The following is an 18,820-nucleotide window of genomic DNA, read 5'->3' on the forward strand; positions in this document are numbered from 1 at the left end:
GGAATGCCACCTCAATGAATTCTGTGGAAGTGAAGTTCTGTAGTTTCAAGTAAGAAGGATGAATTGGTGAATATAAAATCATCAATACCCAGAGGTATTTAAAATATGTGTAGGTGGCACGGAGGGACATGGTTTAGTGGAGGACTTGACAGTGTTAGCTTTATGGTTGGACTCAATGATCTTAAAAGGTCCTTTCCAATCTAAATGACTCTGTGAATATAGAAATTAAGCATAGCCCTTTCATTGTGATATAGGAAGTGAGAAACAAGAAAATGATAATTTTTTGTTTTTTTCCCTCCATACTAGCATCAAGTCAGGGCAAGAAGTGATTCAGAACATCAAACTGGATATTGAGAACCATCTAGCTTCTCACGAAATTAGACATTGGCGTAGCAGATATGCTAGCATAACTTTCCTGACTGTAACATGGGTATTAGAAAGCATTCATTGTTTAAGAAAGAAGCAAAATAAAGTTTGAGGGATAACATTTTATTTTCACAATGACTGAAGGATAAAGGTGCTTCCAAATGTAATGAGAGATACATGAGGTACATTTATTTACTAAACAGCAGCCTAGTAACACAGTATTTTAATACTGAGAAAAAAAAACCCCGGTGGTTGTAGAAGATAAGATTGGATCACTGATGAAAAGGCTTTGCTGTAAACTTGTGATATTATGATTGTAATGAGAGTAAAAATAGATCAGTAATGTAGGTTCTCTCTCTCTAAAATGACAGATTTGGATAAATTAAGGGATGTAGTTAATGGAATTAGAAGGACCAAGGAACAGAGTCTTCAGTATAGATGAGGAATGGCATTTCCTCTGAGTTCAACCATTTGGTAGGAGTTTGTATAGCATGTAATGGGGAAATAGTTTTTTTGACATAAGAATAGTGTTAGATCTCATGCTTCTAGACTTGACAAAATTTTGATTTATTATAGAAACTGAGGCTGATGAAGTTTGCCAGAATTGTAAGATAGGTAAAGAATGGATTGAAAGAAAATGTCAGTGTATGTTTTTGAAAGAAGATACATAGAAAGCCACAGGTGGAGATCCTGAATATTAATTTTATATTGTCATTAAGAATTTTGAAATGGAAACCAAGTATGTTCTGACAAACAAATGAGGGAGACAAGTCCTCACTGAATTCACTGAGGAGCAGAATAATAAAACTGGAAGGATATTTAGTGGCAGAAAATGCAAGGTCACAAATTAGAAATATTGGAGCTGGAGGCTGTTAATTGGAAATGACCGTCAGTCAAAATTGAAGGTTTTGGGTTTTTTCGTTTTAAAAAACTGGGGAGATGGTTGATGGCAGAATTTAGCCTGAAAGTTAATACGTGTTAATAGGCGAGAGGAATGTGTGTTGGTAAGCATTGGTATATTCAGAGCAGACTAACTTCCAAGCGCCTCTGTGTGTGGTTTTTAAAAAATTTGTTTAGAATTTGGATTATCAAGTCAAATATATAATTCTACAGCTGCTTGTGTGTAGCGGTGTATTTTTTTCTTGCTGGCTGATATGCTATGTACTTATGCAAATGAAAACACGTGTGCAAGTTTAAAAATGGTATTTATGATGGAGCTGTCAGTGTGCTGATTAAAAAGATACTGTTTTCCTTTCATTTACACAGTGAAAATAATTATGAGTCCTCACATAACTTCATGTGTTAGTGTCCCTGTATCCAGGCTCTATCATCCTTCAGGACACATAGTTTGAAGCAGCGACCATTGGCAGCAGCAATTAATATAAGAGAAGAAAGCAAGCTGAGCCTTCCCCTTTATCGGGACTTCAGGGTATATTGCTCCATCTGCCACAGGCCAACTTCAAACTCAGCTAATTTAAACTTACTCTAGATCCAGCACAGTGTGGATTCAGGCCAGGACCTGGAACTGCAGTGGCTTAGTGACACAGATAGATGATCTCTTACTGTTAGCGGATAGAGGGCAGTCATTAATTTTCAGTCTCCTGGCCCTTTCTACAGCGTTTGATGCATCTGGCCAGAAGTTGATGCTGTCTTGCCAGGAGGGAGTGGCAAGGCACAAAGTAAAGTGATCAAGTTGCTTGGCCTCGTCCTAGGTGATTTATCTGTGGAGTGGTGACACGCTCCTGATTTTGAAGCGTTGCCAATCATAGAAGGAAATTAGGAAATTGAAAAAGCTATCTGCAACAGGATTTTGTTGTTACCTCTGCGTCAGTGAACATATTAGTAGTGCTAATTGCTATTCTGAGTTGGGTAATGCTTATTTGTGTGGGAGGGCAGCGCTTTCACAAGACTGAATTTTAGGCTCAGTAATGAACTCCCCTGGGAATGGAGAGCTGCTGTGTATTTTTGTGCAGAGAATTGATGATGGAATTTCTTACATTTTGCATTCCTTAAGGTGATAACACAGACTACAAGCATATAAAGGGGGAAAAAAAAAAGAAAGCAACGACGATAGTTGTTGAAATAAATTATCTTCTTTGATATAGCCTATCTAAAGTAATACTGTGGGGCAAAGAAACCTCCTATTAGGAGCTGAATTTTTAAGCTTCCTTTAAAACATACTTATAATCCATTTGCTGCTTGTAAGTTTTTGTAAAAAAATTAAATTTGCATTGAACTTAAACTTGGAAAACAAAGTTTGAGGGAGCTGTGCTGTGTGTTTGTAATTACACGTAAGGTTTTGAAACTCCTATAATGTACAAAATTAACATATAACCTTATTACTAGGATAGTTGCTGGGGTTTGGCTGAGGGAGAGAAGTTGGACATAGGTAAGGCACGTAATACCATTGAATTTAGTAGCAAAAGTTCTGTGAACTTTGAGATCAGTGTCACAGTAAATGTGTTTCGACAAGCACTGTGCTAAATATGCGATACTGTGTTGGTGTTAGAGCTGGTTTTGTGACTCCTAATAAGCTGGGAAAGGGGATGGAGACTGCATACTCTGGTGGGTAGAGTACTGGATTTGGAGCTTGGGAGACATAGTTCTGTTCTTGTTCCTGTCTCTGAGTGGGAGACCAAGTAATTTGCCTTATTTTGCCTTAAATAATATTTTCTTGAAATGTGCTTTCAGATTTAATGGTGAAAAATACCAAACATCTGCATAAAGGAAAATCCTCAGTTTTTAACTGATCATTTTCAATGTAGCTTGAGTCAGCTTCAGAATTGTGTGTAAAAAAAAAAAAACAACAAAAAAACCAAAAAACCCCAAACAAACAAACAAAAAAAAAAACCCCAAAACCCACTAACCCCCCCCCCCCCAAAAAAACCCCAAAAACCACCACTAAACCGATCTAAACTGAAAATGGAAGTTGAATAAAATCATTCTTCTCGCATGTATTTTGGGCCCAACTGATGTGGACTGCATGAACAGGATATATGTGGAGGCAAATGAGCCTTTATTTGGGTATGCTAAAAATAATTGATTTCTGAAAAGAAAACTTTTCGAGATGATATTTAGTGGTTGACATTTTTTAAAGTTTAAAGATTAAAGTTATTAATACTCTGGTAGGTGATTCGGAGATCTGCCTGTCTAATGCCAAGAGCTGTATCTCTTTGCTAATGCAATTTTTATCCTATTTCCTAAATTATCGCATTATTACTAATGTCCAATTAGAGTTGATAACAGACCTTGCCTCGGGACCAGAAGTGAATGAAAAGTAGCTTCTAATTAAACTTTAGACTTTAACATTTCTGTGACTAGATATTTTATCTGCTTTTGAGATTAATCTGTGTGGACACCGTGACCCTTTTTTCTTTAACTTGCTTGTCAGAACTTCTCTTGCAATGGAAACTGACTGGTTTGTAGCAGTTGGATTGGCAGTTTGGAAAGATAATATTTGTCATTCAAACACGGTTCTCTGTTTTCATGTATAGCTATCAAAGGTGAATGAGCAGTTCTGTTATTGCTCTTATTTGTGCTCTACGCTTGCTCTTTTATTCACTTGTCTTGTTTTAAATTCAGATTGAGCCATCTGATACAGGGCCATGTCATCTTGTGTATTTATGCAGAATCTGATATAATAGGGCCTGGTTACTAATTGGCGCTTTTGGGTGCTCACACAATAGATAATTAGTAATAAATGTACAGCTGTAATAGCAAGTAGTGCTCACATAATGAAATAGAATGCATGACAGTTAAGCTCCTGTGTGCTGCTTTAGTTCCTATTGAATGTATTTGAGAAATCATTGTTCTTTCTTTGCCTATGTGGTATTGCCCAGAGGTGCGCTCTCTATTCTAGTGAAAGTGCTTATGCTGCTAATACCTTAATTAACTTCTTAAAATATAACCAGTCAGGGCATATCCAAATAATACTCAGAAATGTACTGATCAGCAGTCTGCAAGATTTCTTGAAGTCTTATGGTGGTAATAATTAGTTTTTTGACAAACTGTGTTGTTTGGACTACATTCAGAGATTTTATCAATAGTTTATTACTTTGAGGGGTGGAGGTGTTTTCAAGCTTTCAGTTTAAAAAAAAAAACCCCAACAAACAAAACCCTTTCAAAACAGAAATCCTGGGTCAGTCTCATGTCTTTCTCTTGCAGAGAATTTGTTCAGCTTCTAAGTTAGGCAAATACATCATTATCACGAGACCCATGACAAATGGGTCTACATTAAGGTAGTTTATTGTCCTGAGGCCAATTTTATTTTATTTTATTTTTGTCTTCAAAGTAAGCACCTGCTGTCTCTCAGTAGCTCTTTGAAGTAAGATAAAATTGTGATGCCTGGTGATCTTTGATTGGAAATCTTTTACGTGCAGTTGTAAGACTTACCATTGTCCCTGTCATTTAGAATTTATGGTATAAACAGTGGCAAATTTTAAAAAGAGAGAGAAATCATGGGAGAAGAGATGTAATGTTAGTGCCGTGGTTTGAAGAGGAGGAATCTCACCGCTAGTGGCTGGTAGGCTATCCTGCTACCAACTCTGAAGTAATTTGTTTTGACTGAAAGATCTAGAGAAGGCAGTGGTGTGTTAGCCTTAGGTATGATGTTTGAGTAGTAGCTTTTGATGAAATCTTCTGTATGTTGTCTGAACCTGTAGATGTTTTAGGTGGCTGAAAACAAAGCTTTAAACTGTTGGTGGTTTTGGTTTTTTTTTTTTTCTTTCTTTCAAAGCATCTCTTATTGTACCACATTCGTAATGATGATGCACATATGGGTTTTTTTGAGTGCTAGATCTTTTGAAGCATCAGACGCTCTTTTGTCATTGAAGCAAGTTACAATAAAAGCATGTATTTAGACCAGCGGTGAATATGGGAGTGTAGAGATGGCCAATTAAACTTGTTTATAAAATTAAAAGTAGTGTGCATAATTTCTTTTTCGGTTACTTATGCACCTCTTCTTCTCTCCTCATGATTTCTGTAATTTTTGAGAAAAATACAACATGCTTATTATAATTAGTTTTAGTTTTGAATAAATTCACACGGTTTGAAAAATGAATGTTGTCTGTAGATTGTTCTTGCTTCTGAAGAACTGGCGCCAAGTTATCTGCTTGAATGTTTATTGAATTATTTTTTTTTTTTTCACAAAGCATCTCGTGCAGCTTTCAGCTCTCCTAATGTCGCATTGATTTAATATACTCACCCCCACTGGCTTGCGATTTTCTGCTCATATGTCTGTCTCTTTTTTTGCCACTGCTATGTAACATCTTGAAGTACACATCTTGTGTGTAGAGAAATGTTACTTGAGGTGATCTATAGTGAATTATGATTATAGTCATATTATTGAAAGAAGGTATTAATTTAAGCTGCACGGGTGGTAGTGTGCTGTTGTAGTCAGATCTACTGGTTTCTAGAGGCAGGATCTGTGCAGACAACAGGACAGCTGCCCGTGTAGACCATTTGCCTGTAGGGTTTCTGGAGGATGCTCTCTGATCTGTTTTGACAGTAGGGGTCCTGCGGGCATTGCTTGTAAGAGCCGTGGTGATTTTTAGAGAAGACTGCTGATTGCTTTTATTTTTTTGTAACCAGGACTTTCTAAAGAGAAATGGCTAAATTATAAAAAGTACTGGTTTTCCCCCCCATAGATATCCAAAGACTTTTACAAGTTCTTTGCCAAATGAGTCTTCAAAATATGCTTGCTTTCTTTCAAAATATTCTGGTGTGGAGGGTGAAACTCCTAGAACCTTTTAGTTTTAAGCAAATGTTTCCCTGTTCTGTGCTGTGAAAGAAACTGCACTGCAATACAAATGGGTTGGTTGCTCTGGGAAGATTGTGACCCTACCCTATCTACGTCAGAGGCTATTCAAGAACATTAAATACTGTGAACTTTTATAACTGTTGAACTATCTTGATGGTTGCTAGTGCTCTTAGTTTTCTTCTCTTATGGGGTTTCCGTTATTTTGACTTTTTTCTTCAGAAAACTTCAGAACTTCTATAAGACGACTTATGTTTTTAGCACATCTATGTGTAAGGTGAAATGAAAAGATCAGTGAAAGAAAGCTGAGCTCTGGGTCACACTTTGTTTTGGTGTAGACCAACACCACAATTACAGCATGATCAGGCATAAGTTCAGTCACAGCAGCTCAGGTGGTAGTTAGTAAAACTGACATAACTTAGGTTTGACTGACACACTGAACTTGGACTTTGAGTCTTCATGTCAGCTTTGTCTCATGCTTATTTCTTGCATTTCTGGTAAGCCATGATGTTTCTTGCCTGATTATTCAATCACATCTTGATAACTTTATTGTTCTTTTCACTTAGCTTACTAAGTGCAATTACATTTTGTTGGTTCCGGAAAGGCACTTTTCTGGTCTATTTTGCTTTGCCAAACCTCTAAGCCCCGTGGTAGTTTCTATCTTCCTTTACCATATCAGATTCAAGCTGCTATTCTTCACTTTCACCTGCTTGTGCTATATAAATCATGGAATAATAGAATGGCCTGGCTTGGAAGGGGCCTTAAAGATTATCTGGTAACAAACCCCTGGCCATGGATGGGGCAGCCACAGCTTCTCTGTGCAACCTGATCCAGGGCCTCACAGTGAAGAAATATGCTCAGCATATATTACTCAGCATTTATTACTTCTCATTCACCGCTAAGATGTTGACTTGTTGCATCTGGCCTTTAATGCTAGTTTCCGCTGAGATGTCTTCAGTTTATTTTCCCCAGTCAGAGGCTGTGCACTCCTAGGCTGCTGCAGAAGTTTGAGAAGACGTTTGTGTGTGCAGCTAGCTGCTCTGTTATTCTTCCTGAAACTACTTTAATACTCTTGTTGCAAAGATCAAAGCAAACTTTACAAAGGTAACTCTGGTGTGTTACAGCTATCATGCTGTTTTGTGTCTCTTGTGTTTTTTGTCTTTTTTTCCATTATTCTTTTCTTCCTTCTTCACTGTTTTTTATTGTATACAGAATGTTACCCCTCTAGAGCAGTCTTCTGCGGGATTAGCATAGAGAGGTCTCAATTAATGACTTGAGCTCCCAAATGCTGTCATAAGGTAAAGAAACTTTTGGAAAATTCAGATGTTGGCAGCTGAACCAAGCTCACAAGTTGCTGGTGATAGTGTAGTAAGTTTTGGTGTTTTCTTTGTGTGTAATGTGAGAGGAATGTACCTTAGCTAAATGTGTCAGCGTTTTAATGAAAAGTGGCTCAGTAGTTGGCTGGGACTTTGCAATACTGCAGTGTCAGATAGCCAGTAATAGATAGACAGGAAATGTGTTTCTTTTGGATGAAACTCTGCAGATTTATACCGGGCAAAGTTCTGGTCCGTTTAATAAAGCAAAAACTGGAGTAAAAGATCTTCTAGCTGAATCTAACTGAATTAGCCTTATGTATTTGTTACAGCATTAAACGTCTGTTATTTTTAATAGATTTTCAGGCATAATTTTATCTGGACACAGTGACACCGAGATATATATATATATATACATGTTCTGAACTTTTATATTTGAAATATTTTCTTTGTGATGATTGCATTGAGCTAAATTATTTACTTTCCCAAAGCAATAGGTTTAAACTTTTAACTGTAAAAAATTTCTTCTAAAATGCTTTTTTATAACATCTGTCATGATTGTTTCTTCTTTAGCACTTAATGTAAATCAAAATATTTAATATAAATTAAATAGTAGAAATTTAGAGGATATACCTTTAAGTATAATCTCTTAACATTGCCCTTGCAGGTACATGATGCTGATTGATGGCAAGAATGAAGTTTATATGATTGATAGAGACAATTCAATTTTTCATGTGTCTAATCTGGAATTTCCATTTCGTAAAGATCTCCGCACACATCTAGCAAACACTCTTCTGGATGGGGTAAGGAGCGTACTGCGTAATTATTGTGTCAGTGCTATTTGATTTTGTTCAGAAAGAAGGCCAAGTTTTTAGGCTTGGATCAGTGAATCATGGGATTTCAGGAGTAATATAGATTCAGTCACTGGGTGAATGTGGGAATCACACTTCATAAGTAATTTCTTATCTACAGAATAGCAGTGATGACTGCTCTGGGGGGAGCTGTTTGTCTTTGTCATTCTCTGAATCTGAGAAGAGGCTTGAAGACAATCTAAAGAAATTATTGCAGAACTTCATCTTTTGTGTTACAGCTTTATATTTTGATGCAATAAACATGGTCAATTTGGCTCAGTTAATGTAAATATTTCTAAAATTTGATAAAATTTTCATCATCTTTCAATAGCCTTCTGTGAGTTGATGTCTTCTGTCACCTTTTTTTCATCTGAACTGAATTCTTGATGGATTTAGAAATGGCTTAGTTACATTTGTTTAAGACTAAAACATTTCTAAGTTGTCATGCTAATTTAGATTATGTAAACTTCCTAATGAACTTTTTCAGCTAATAGTAAAACAAGCTGTAAAACATCTGTATTTGAAGGCTGGCTCGGAGCACTCTTTGTAAACTTTTCCGAACAGTAGTCGCAAGAAGAGATTATTTCTTTCTTGACCTTCTTATTTCACTTAAGCAAAAGAACTTTATTAGCTCTTACGCTAAATACCTGTCAGTGTAGCTCTTACACTAAATACCTGTCATCAGTAGATGGATGCAGTTTCTTATCATGTTTCAGTAGTGTTGGAGGGTCTCTACATTGCTGTAACTTTTGCTTGCTGAGGTGCTGAGTATCAGAGGTGATTTTTGATAGTGATCTTCTAAAACCTAATGCACCTTTCAGATACGGGAGACCGTATTGTCATTGTTAGCTTTCCCTCCTTTTTCAGGCCTTTGTTGTCAGTATCCTTCTTGAAATGTCACTTCTGTGAATGATCTGTCTTACTCAACACACATTTACATGTGAAGCATGTATAAATTCAATCTGTGAGGATAATTATTGCAAGGAACAATGTATGGTCTCAGGGACAGAGAAGCAGATAATAGAATATATTCCACCTCCTCTGCTTCACTGAAAAATTGAGAGCATAATGCAAGAAATGCCATGTTGTCAGCTCAGAAGTGGTTGCACAAGCTGTCATGTCTAGTAGGAGCCTCTTCAGCGAGGCAGCTTCCTAATGACATACATAATATTCTTCATGACATACATTAGGTTCCATACTGTTGAGATAAAAAGCCTAGTACTACTTTTTTTTCCCCTGCTCTTTCTATGGCTCTTGAGAAAGTGATGACTTGTTAGTGTCCATATGGTGCAATCCTGGGTGTTCTTCAGGGAACCTACTGCTCTTCTTGGCATTTCAAAACAGATAATTTAGTAGGAGTGGCTAATATGTGCATGGAGGAAGACAGGGATGCCCATACATTGAGATACATGCATAAATGTGGCTGTGGGGTGTGGGAGAGGGGCTCTCATCTGGTGTGTTGTGTTTCCCAGATTTACAGTTTTAAGTCTCTTAAGAATAAATTAAATTCTCCCAGATACCCATGACATGAACTATAAATTCACTGAATTTGTTGTTCTGTAAAAGTTTGACTGTTATGGTGCATTTCAGTACTTCGCTTTATTAGCATAAATTTAATCTTAATGTGTTTTTTTTCCCCCTACACTGCTTTTTTTTTTTTTTTTTTTCCCCCATGAAATGGAAAGCAAAATGTCATTAAATGAACAAGTATTGGTGGAATGAAGTACCTCGAGACAAAACTAAAACATTTCAATGGATAAATACTTTTCATGGTACAGGTTTTTGAATTTATTTAAGTATGATCAGTTAAAAAAAAAAAAAAAGCTGTTGATGGAATATTTTTCTTTTCAATTGAAATTCCTTTCAACAAATTTGAGAATAAAATTTGCCTGTTATTTGAAGCACCAGAACAGCTTAACTTCGTAGTTGAATGTTTGTTTAATGTTGGTGCCAAATGATAATTTCCATGACTATTCCTTTACTCTGGGTATTCATGATTTCTCTTTTTTAATTTTTAATCCATGGGAAGAAAAATTTGGCTTTTTTTTGAGTTAGCATATTTTGCGAATTAGTGCTGTAGGGCTGTTGAAGTTAATTCTTTAATTACAGGTTGAAGTAGTTCATACTTACTGCCCTTGAAGGAGCTTTCTCTCTAAAAAGAGAGTGAAAAAAACAGAATGAGGTGGTCCAATTGGCATTGCTTTATAGTAATCTTAAAAAGTATGAGAAACAAGGAAAGACAAAACAGAGGTGCTGGTGCCATGCAGCAAAACAAATACTGGTGTTAAGAATACAAAAGATTAGGTAATTTTCCCTAACTTTATTTAGAATGACAGTATGTATAAAACTTCCATAAAGGCAATGTCCATTGAATTCAGTGATCTATTAACTTGCTTTAAGGCTTCTGGTGTAAGGCTTTCATGTGGTTGTCTTTGGAGAATTTCAAACGCATTTATAGTTCACTTCAGGCTGAAATTACTTGGAAACAGTTCTTACTATGATCAGTTACGTCTTTGGTGATGAGAGATCTCCTGCAATGCTGTGTGCTGACCTCCAGCTCTTCAGTTGTGGTTGTTCTCCTGGCATGGAAGAAAGTTTTTGGCAAAGCTCATTAGGGCTAATTTGAATATTATCAACAAGTGACTAATGTAATATGAAGTATTCCTTTAGAAGCGAAGTGTTTTGCATCCATACTGCTATCTGAGGGGATGCATAGATTTTTGTTCAAGTGTCTTGGCTGTTGTGCAAGAAAACTAATTACTTATTTTCAGGAACTTTCTTGGCATTCTGCTTAGCTTTGGAACAGTTGAGTAGAAAATACAGATGCATTCTTGGGCTTGAAATACTTTTTATGATTTTAATAGAGTTTTGTAGATATTTTATTTAACTTATGTATAAAGTATTGTTCACACTTGAAGACTTAGGAGGGCCAAGGACTCCAAAAGTGGAGAGCAAGATTGAGATTGATTTACCTATATGTTTATGTGTAGGTACAGATCTCACTCATTTGTAAGCTCTCTCAGAAATGGCCTAACTTGCAACTTTTTGAGTTTGCAAAGGCTGGTACTTTGTGCAGAATAGTTTTTTTTTTTAAAAAGACGATGGACAGATGTGTGATTACATCTGATTCCATAGTCTGTGTTGACAAAAAATACATTCTGCAAATGGTTCATAAAATGAGATCCTTTGCTTTGTGATTAAATTTTGGATTATTTTAAGTCCAAGGTGCTTGCTAGATATGTGATTTAAGGGGGGAGAAGAAGTCCATGAGTTGTCAGTCCAACATTGTTCTTTTGGTACGTGTCTAGCTAAAAGCTCTAATGCTGCAAGACTATGCCCTGCAGCACCAGAAGATTAAGAAAAGGAGATTAACACCAGCACAGTTTAGCCAGATTACATTGAAGAAACTGGCCATTGGATCTTGTTCTGCAAGCCTACGGGTTAAGATAATTCCTAAACTAGCAGCCGATGGACAAGTGGTAAAGATCATACTTACTAGCAGTGGTAATTTTAAAACAGGCGATAGTGGCTGTACATCTACGTGGGGTATATAAAAGGAAATGCATGGATGCAAATGTATCTTATGGATACTTTTGTGTTCTCTTATGTCATGTGAGCCTGGGTTTAAATTTTTAGTTATCTAAAATTTGGTTTAAATATAGCCTTATAGTATCAGGTTATTTCTCAGATCAGAATGAGTGAGTTTGAGTGTGATGAGTTTTCAAATACTGCATTTTCCCAGCAGTCTCTAAACTTGCTTCTGAGGTCTGTTCCCTGAGGTATTTTTCAATCCTCATAATTTCAAGGAAGATTCTGAAGTCAGACTGTTAAATACTGATGCGTTTAGAGTATTTCTAATCTAAATTGGTTTTTTGACTACTTTACGGCTTTTGCCTTATGGCAGTTGTATTGGCATAACTGATGGAGCAGTGAATGTTGTTGTCATGATGGAGATGAGCAGCGCAGGAATTTGTCATCTCTGCTTCTAAGGCATATTGTGCTATTGTTTGTTTGCTCTGGTAGCTGGGATTTCAGTCAGGATGTGAAAAGAGAATGAGAGGCAGGGGAGGAAGAAAAGAAGTGAGGATGTGAGGAAAGTGGCTAGTTTGACCAGTAATAGACTCAAAATGAGTTATATGTGTCTGAAGTAGAGAAAACAGGTTTCTTTCTTTACAAAATAAATTCTGCGTTAAAACTGAGATTTAAAATCATTCTTGATCCTTTTGGCTGTATTTTACAATTCTTCTAAAACTGAATATCCAGAGATTCAGATTTTGAAAAGTAGGCGTAAAATCTTGTAATACCAGCCATTGAAATGTTTTCAGGGTTTTGCATACAAATGCTAGCTTTGCATCAAGGCTGAAGCTCTGAATATGAGTGCTGAGGAAATGAGTCCTTAAACCTTAAATACATGTTCAATTAAATCATAGAATTATAGAATGGTTTGGGTCAGAAAGGACCTTAAGTTCCAGCCCTCCTGCTATGGGCAGGGACGCCTTACCCTAGACCATGTCACCCAAGGCTCTGCCCAACCTGGCCTTGAACACTGCCAGGGATGGAGCATTTACCACTTCTTTGGGCAACCTGCTCCAGTGCCTCACCACCCTCACAGTGAAGAACTAAAGAAGTGTATTTTAAAAATTTATTTTGCCTGCTAATGTAATTGAAACTTTAAAGAAATATGGTAGCATCACTTTGTTATTCATTTCACCTGATTATTATTAGGAATTTTGGGTGGGATTCCGGCCCCCCCCCCCCGCCTTCCCCAGCATTATATCTTTACACACTCTTCCGAGTTTGAACATCATGGCTCCTTTCTTCTGTTCCATCTGTTCTTGCAGTTAGTTAACAAATTTATTGTCAAAGAAGGCATTGGAGTGTTGCATCTGCTGTTCATTTGATAGCTCACCAGCTTCCTACCTAAATATTGCAAAATAATAGCATAGCATTTTGTGACATTGCTTCTATGTAGACCTTTTGCAAATGTTATTTGACCTGTGAGTAAATGATTTTTAGAGTTAAGAATAAGATATTGTAGTGTTACAAGGGAATATTTTTCACTCATTGAATTGTTTTTAATATATTTTTATTAATGATGTGGAAAGATATTTAAGGTCACTTCAGGTAGTTATTCACAACACCTGTGAATGCTGCGTTTGGCTGCGAAAGCCCGATATCCATCTCAGTATTGTGCTCACAGAAGATGAGATTCCAAAATACTAAGTAGCCAAGTTATAGTTCCTAATGGTTTTTGAGAACAACAGGTTCATGTGCCTAGTATAGTTTTAAATGCTTCAAGCATTGCTTTCTCTTTAAAACAAATCTATGTTTTTACAGCTGCTTGCATACTGGTACAATTGTACTAGGTACAATTCAAGAAGCTTGGTATGTGTACAGAGTGAAGTCAGTCTTACTCTGAGACTCTAGTTTGGGTTTACTTTGTAGAAGTTATGGATTCTAACAGAAGCAGAAAGGTTGTAAAACACAGAAGTGCAACTGACCTAGCACAAAACAAACTAAATTAATTTGAGTTGATGTAAAGTTCTCGTTTGGAATAATTCTTGAGCTCACATTTTTGTTTTCATCATGTTACAGTGAAATATTTTCATCATTTCCAAATTTTTATTTCGTGTGGTTGAATTTGGAATTTTAGCTTGGGATTGGCAGCAAAAAATCCTTAGTTGATACAACTAACTTAGTAGCCAACAAGTGGGTGAGGGGAAGAAGGCAGGGAGAAGGTTGAATGCGTTTTAAAAAGGGAATATTTCAAAGTTGTCCCTGAAAAAGATCTACAAATTGGTTGATTGTTTCAATTTTCAGTCATGACTAATTTATATGAAACTAAATATTCTTTATTAGTGTATCAACTAATAAGCTATATCTAATTCATATCACAGGAATCTTGAATTACAGATGTAAGCACCAGCATATATGATGTATGCATTTTTATATGTACCATTAAGTTCAGGAAACACTTTTTGTTTTGAATGGTGATCATTAGTAGTCTTTATTCTAGCTGATGTATTTTCAAGATGGTTTACCAGTATGTATTGAATGTTAAGTAATTTCATGTGATACAGATAGTATCTGTGATATTTCCATTTGAAGGAACACTGATGTTTAGTCACAGTGCAACATTCAAGCAAATTGCAGTTACCACTACTGCCTAGGATGCCTTTAACATGAAAAGATCCAACTGAGCATTGGATGTTAATGCATGTTATTTAATTCCTTGCTGTTAATACTTCTTTCTGTAGGTGATATTTCCAAAAATGCGTGGTTAGGATCACAGTTCTTACTGGGGTTTCTGAAAGCTCATTATTCTCTCAAGAAAGGTAATAATTTTGAAAGCTGTAGGGAAGCTAATGTATAAATGTTGCAGACCAGATGTTGTGGAACTTTAGTATAACTTTCTGGCTTCTTACTGTAAGCTTCATGGGAGAAATTTAAGATCATATGAACATTTTTCTGATCTTGACCTATTATAAAATCTTTTTTGTAATAAAGATGTGGCCAGTGTTTGATTGCATCACACTTACAGGTATGTGGACAATAAATGTGTTGACATTCTTCTATATTCATTAAATAAATGTTAATGTCATCTCTTTTCTTTTAAGGAAATGATCATCGACAAGGTTAATGGACAAGTTGTCCCTCGGTACTTGATATATGACATTATTAAGTTTAATGTAAGTACTTTGTTTCATTGCTTTTATCATTAGTTTTTGATCTGCTTTGCTATTTTAATCTTATTTGTATAAGTTAAAGCTTCAGAATAAATTTAAACACCAAAAGTGTTTGGGTATTTTGTAACTCAATAACAAGCAATGCATCAGAATTAAGATTGAAAGCAGCCTTATAATAGATGTCGACTTATTTTCACCTGCTCAAGAAAAGATGGCAGTTTGAAACAGTCCGCTAAACAGTTGGAAAATCTCGCATTTCTAGAGCATGTTGGAACTATTTAGGCAGTGAAATGGAGAGGGGATGGATAAGTTATCCTGTAAGTGGTGTATTTGTTACCAGAGCACTGCAGTGCTCCTTGTTAGGCTGTTCCACCTCATCTTTCTCAACTTTTTCTTTGAAACCAGGCAAGTGGTCCTCTTTAGTCCTCAACAGCAGGCTCTCCTGTTTACACTGGCTGTAGGGCAAGTATGTAATAAAAAAATATATTGTTGAAGTTTGTGGAGGAAGAAGAAGCCTTCGTTGATACAAAAGTGAGCTGTTAAACAGTAGAGAAAATAGTAAACTTTTTTTTCTTTAAGGCAGCTTTCAAACATGGTAATGGTTGGAATGTCACCAAAGGGCTCTTGTGTGTTACCTTTTACAGATATATTTTAAAAAAAATTTCTTGTATTTTTTTTCCCTCAAAAGTCATGATATATGAGGAATTTGAAGTTAGTCAGGAGTCTCATGTCAGAGTCTCCTACTGAAGCTTATTTGAAAAACTAACCTCGACAACATGTTCCACTTGTTAGCCCTTATTATGACATACATTTTCTAGTGATTTCTCTGCTATATCCAAAGAAGAGAAAATGTCCTTCAGGAAGGAAAACCAAAATTGTTGTTTCAGTGCTCCTAGCAGGGCAAACAGTATTAGTAAACCACAGTGCAATTCAGACTTCCTAAACTACTGTTGACTCTTCCAGACTTGAGTAAGGTGTTACTTAGCTCGAGTAGGCCACTCAGTGTAAGTGGGAATTGCAAATGTAGGCATGGTTCTAGTCACCAAAAATTACTTTGGTATTCTTGGAGGTGTAGTTATACTGTGACTTAGGACAGCTGCTTTTAAAAGTAATAGTTTGTGGGGAATACATGTTAGATTAGGAGTAGAATCATAGGATCATAGAATGGTTTGGGTTGGAAAGGACCCCAAGATCATCTAGTTCCAACCCCCCTGCCATGGGCAGGGATGCCTCGCCCTAGACCATGTCACCCAAGGCTCTGTGCAGCCTGGCCTTGAACACTGCCAGGGATGGAGCATTTACCACTTCTCTGGGCAAACTGTTCCAGCGCCTCACCGCCCTCACAGTAAAGAGCTTCTTCCTTATATCTAACCTAAACTGCCCCTGTTTAGGTTTAAACCCATTCCCCCTTGTTTTGTGTTAAGTCATGTTAATTCTATGTCTCAATCATCTTTTCTTTAACCTTTTCTGAAGAGTAGGTGTTATTTTCCTGGATCCCTCCTATGATTAGGACTTCTCAGTAAGCACAAATTCCTTGTAGACTTCTGAAAAATGCAATCTTCTATAACTACTCCTGAGTTCTCATTTTGCCTTTACATTTTCGTACCTGTTTCTGTATTTATTTACCTTCATGTCTTCCCTTGTCTCTGCTCACGCTTTGTGTCAAACCTGCCATTCACTGCTGTTACTCTCGTTTTGAAAAATAAATGTGTGAAGTGTACAGTCTCCTCGGTTTGGGATATGCATATACTCTCCTTGCAGAATAACACTTTTCAAAAGTCATAATTATTTTGGTGAAACATTTTTGGGGTGGAAGGTGAGGAAACCCTCATTCATAGCGGAGGATCCAGTCCTAACATGAAGAATCCCACTTGGCAGCAGGAAAAATAATCAGGGTTTCCAGAGCATTGTCAAGGTTTGGGAGACGTCTGCTTTTGAGCAGGGCTGTAAATGCTTTAAAGATTTGTTTGTTTGTTTGTTTGTTTTTTAAATGCTCTGGGAATCAGAAAGAGAGGAGGTAGTACTATTCTAATGTCAAGGACAAGTTAAGATACTGTTATCAATACGAGTACAAGCAGAGCTTCAGCTGCAGAAGTCATTAGCAATGGTCCTACTAGAAAGATTAAAAAGCACAGCTTTTTTCAGGTTAATTTTAGAAGCTTAATTACAGAAATGGGCACCCATGAATGTTTGGCTTGGCGAGAAATGATCTAACAGTATTTTATCACCAAGAAAGGTGAATGTATTAAAAACTTGTAGTTGGCAAGAAAGGATAAGTTCCTTTTTAAGTTGCGCAAGTTAAATATGTGTAAGTTTTCCTAGCAGAGCTTCAAATAATCACGCAAAGCGTCAGTCCTGTTTAAAACCACCACCTCTCCTTTCCAGAACAAATCCCTCACTCCAAACAAACCTGCCAAAACAACCTGGCAGGCAGCTATATCAGGAGCTTGACATTGCTCCTTTTGATCTTGAAAGTAGCTCTCTTTTCCTGAAGGTGGATGGTGGAGTTGCTGTACTCGCTGTCCGTCATGTGAGTTACAAGTTTTCCAACGTGTCCCCCGTCTCATACTCCAGTGATTCAGCATACTCTGCTGTTAGAGATGTGACACTGCAGCTGAGGGAAATGTGAATACAAAGTCTGTTGATGAACACCTTGGCTCAGGCAAAACTCGTCTTTTAGTCGGGTCTAGTGTATGAGAGATGTTTTCAGCTGATGTTATTCTCAAATGCTCAACCTATTCTGCTAGCCAAGCACTACAAAGTTTTCTGACTTTGTCAGAATATTCCTTCTGAAATACTGCATTCACAAATTCACATGAAGTCCAAAAGACTTATGTGCACTATTAATACTGCTGATAATTTGTGTGTTTGGGTGACCAGCACTAACCCCAAAATAGAGAAGTTAGTACTACAATAAAGTAATATATAGTTTTTCAGAATGTACCATGTATTTATAAGATATACATCAACTTGCACCCATCAGGGTGACTATAAATAGTACAGTGAAAGCTGTTAACATGTATACAGAAAAATCATGGGATTAAATTCTGGATCACAGCAAAATAATGTCATTAATTAAAAATTTCCAAATGTCATTTACTGTAATATCACTTTGAACTGTTCTCAGTATATTTGACCAGCGTTATTGTTCTGCTTCAAAACTGCAGTGTACTCTCTTCATGTATTTATTTTAGTTCATTATCTTGGTTTTGGGGTCTAGATAGTGCTAAAATTCATGTTTGGAATTGTAGCAGTTGAGTTAGTGTAACCTTATCTCTGTTCTGTGAGTATTTCTCTGGCTTTTAACAAGGGATATGTAGGACTGAAGACTGATACCTAAGAGGAGGTAAGGAAGTCCTGTTAAGCAAAGATGATGTGTTCATCAGGACAGAAGGGTAGCAGAAACTTTACTCTGAGTAGAGGCTATAGAAACAAATGGAAGAGAATAGTAAGGGAGAAAAATGAGAGAAAGTGAGCGGGCAAAGAGCTACCTTTTACAAATTTTAATTTGCATTGTTATCAGTAAGGCTCATTGTTGCTTAGCTTTTTGATATTGCTATGGTGTATCAGGAATAAACTACAGCAGCCTAATAGAAAGAACCAAAGGAAACTAAGAGAATAGACTGATTGAGATGTGTAGCGTGTATTTGACTCTAGATGTCTACACAGGAAAAGTCTTGGAAAGAAGGAAAAATAAGAAGAGTTTTAGTGATTGGGAGAGAGTAGACTGGAGTTCTTAGGGAAAACATAGAAATAATCTGTCTTGGCTGTCTCTTTCCATGATAAATTTTGTATTGAATTCTGATGCTTATCACCTATAGCTGCTGCAAAAGTCAGTCTTCAGGGAGG

General features: G+C 36.7%; 1 protein-coding gene across 3 annotated transcripts in view; it reads left to right on the forward strand.

The window, feature by feature from the left end:
• Positions 1–18,820, forward strand: part of RNGTT (RNA guanylyltransferase and 5'-phosphatase) — a 192,325-nt gene that overhangs the window by 40,763 nt on the left and 132,742 nt on the right. For all 3 annotated transcript variants that reach the window (XM_030491162.1, XM_030491164.1, XM_030491163.1), the window contains exons 9-10: positions 8,102–8,237; positions 14,903–14,974. In XM_030491162.1, the coding sequence (XP_030347022.1) occupies positions 8,102–8,237; positions 14,903–14,974 (208 nt within the window). The remainder of the gene's footprint in view (positions 1–8,101; positions 8,238–14,902; positions 14,975–18,820) is intronic.

Source organism: Strigops habroptila, chromosome 6 (genome assembly GCF_004027225.2).
Source record: "Strigops habroptila isolate Jane chromosome 6, bStrHab1.2.pri, whole genome shotgun sequence".
In the NCBI taxonomy this organism is placed as follows: domain Eukaryota; kingdom Metazoa; phylum Chordata; class Aves; order Psittaciformes; family Psittacidae; genus Strigops; species Strigops habroptila.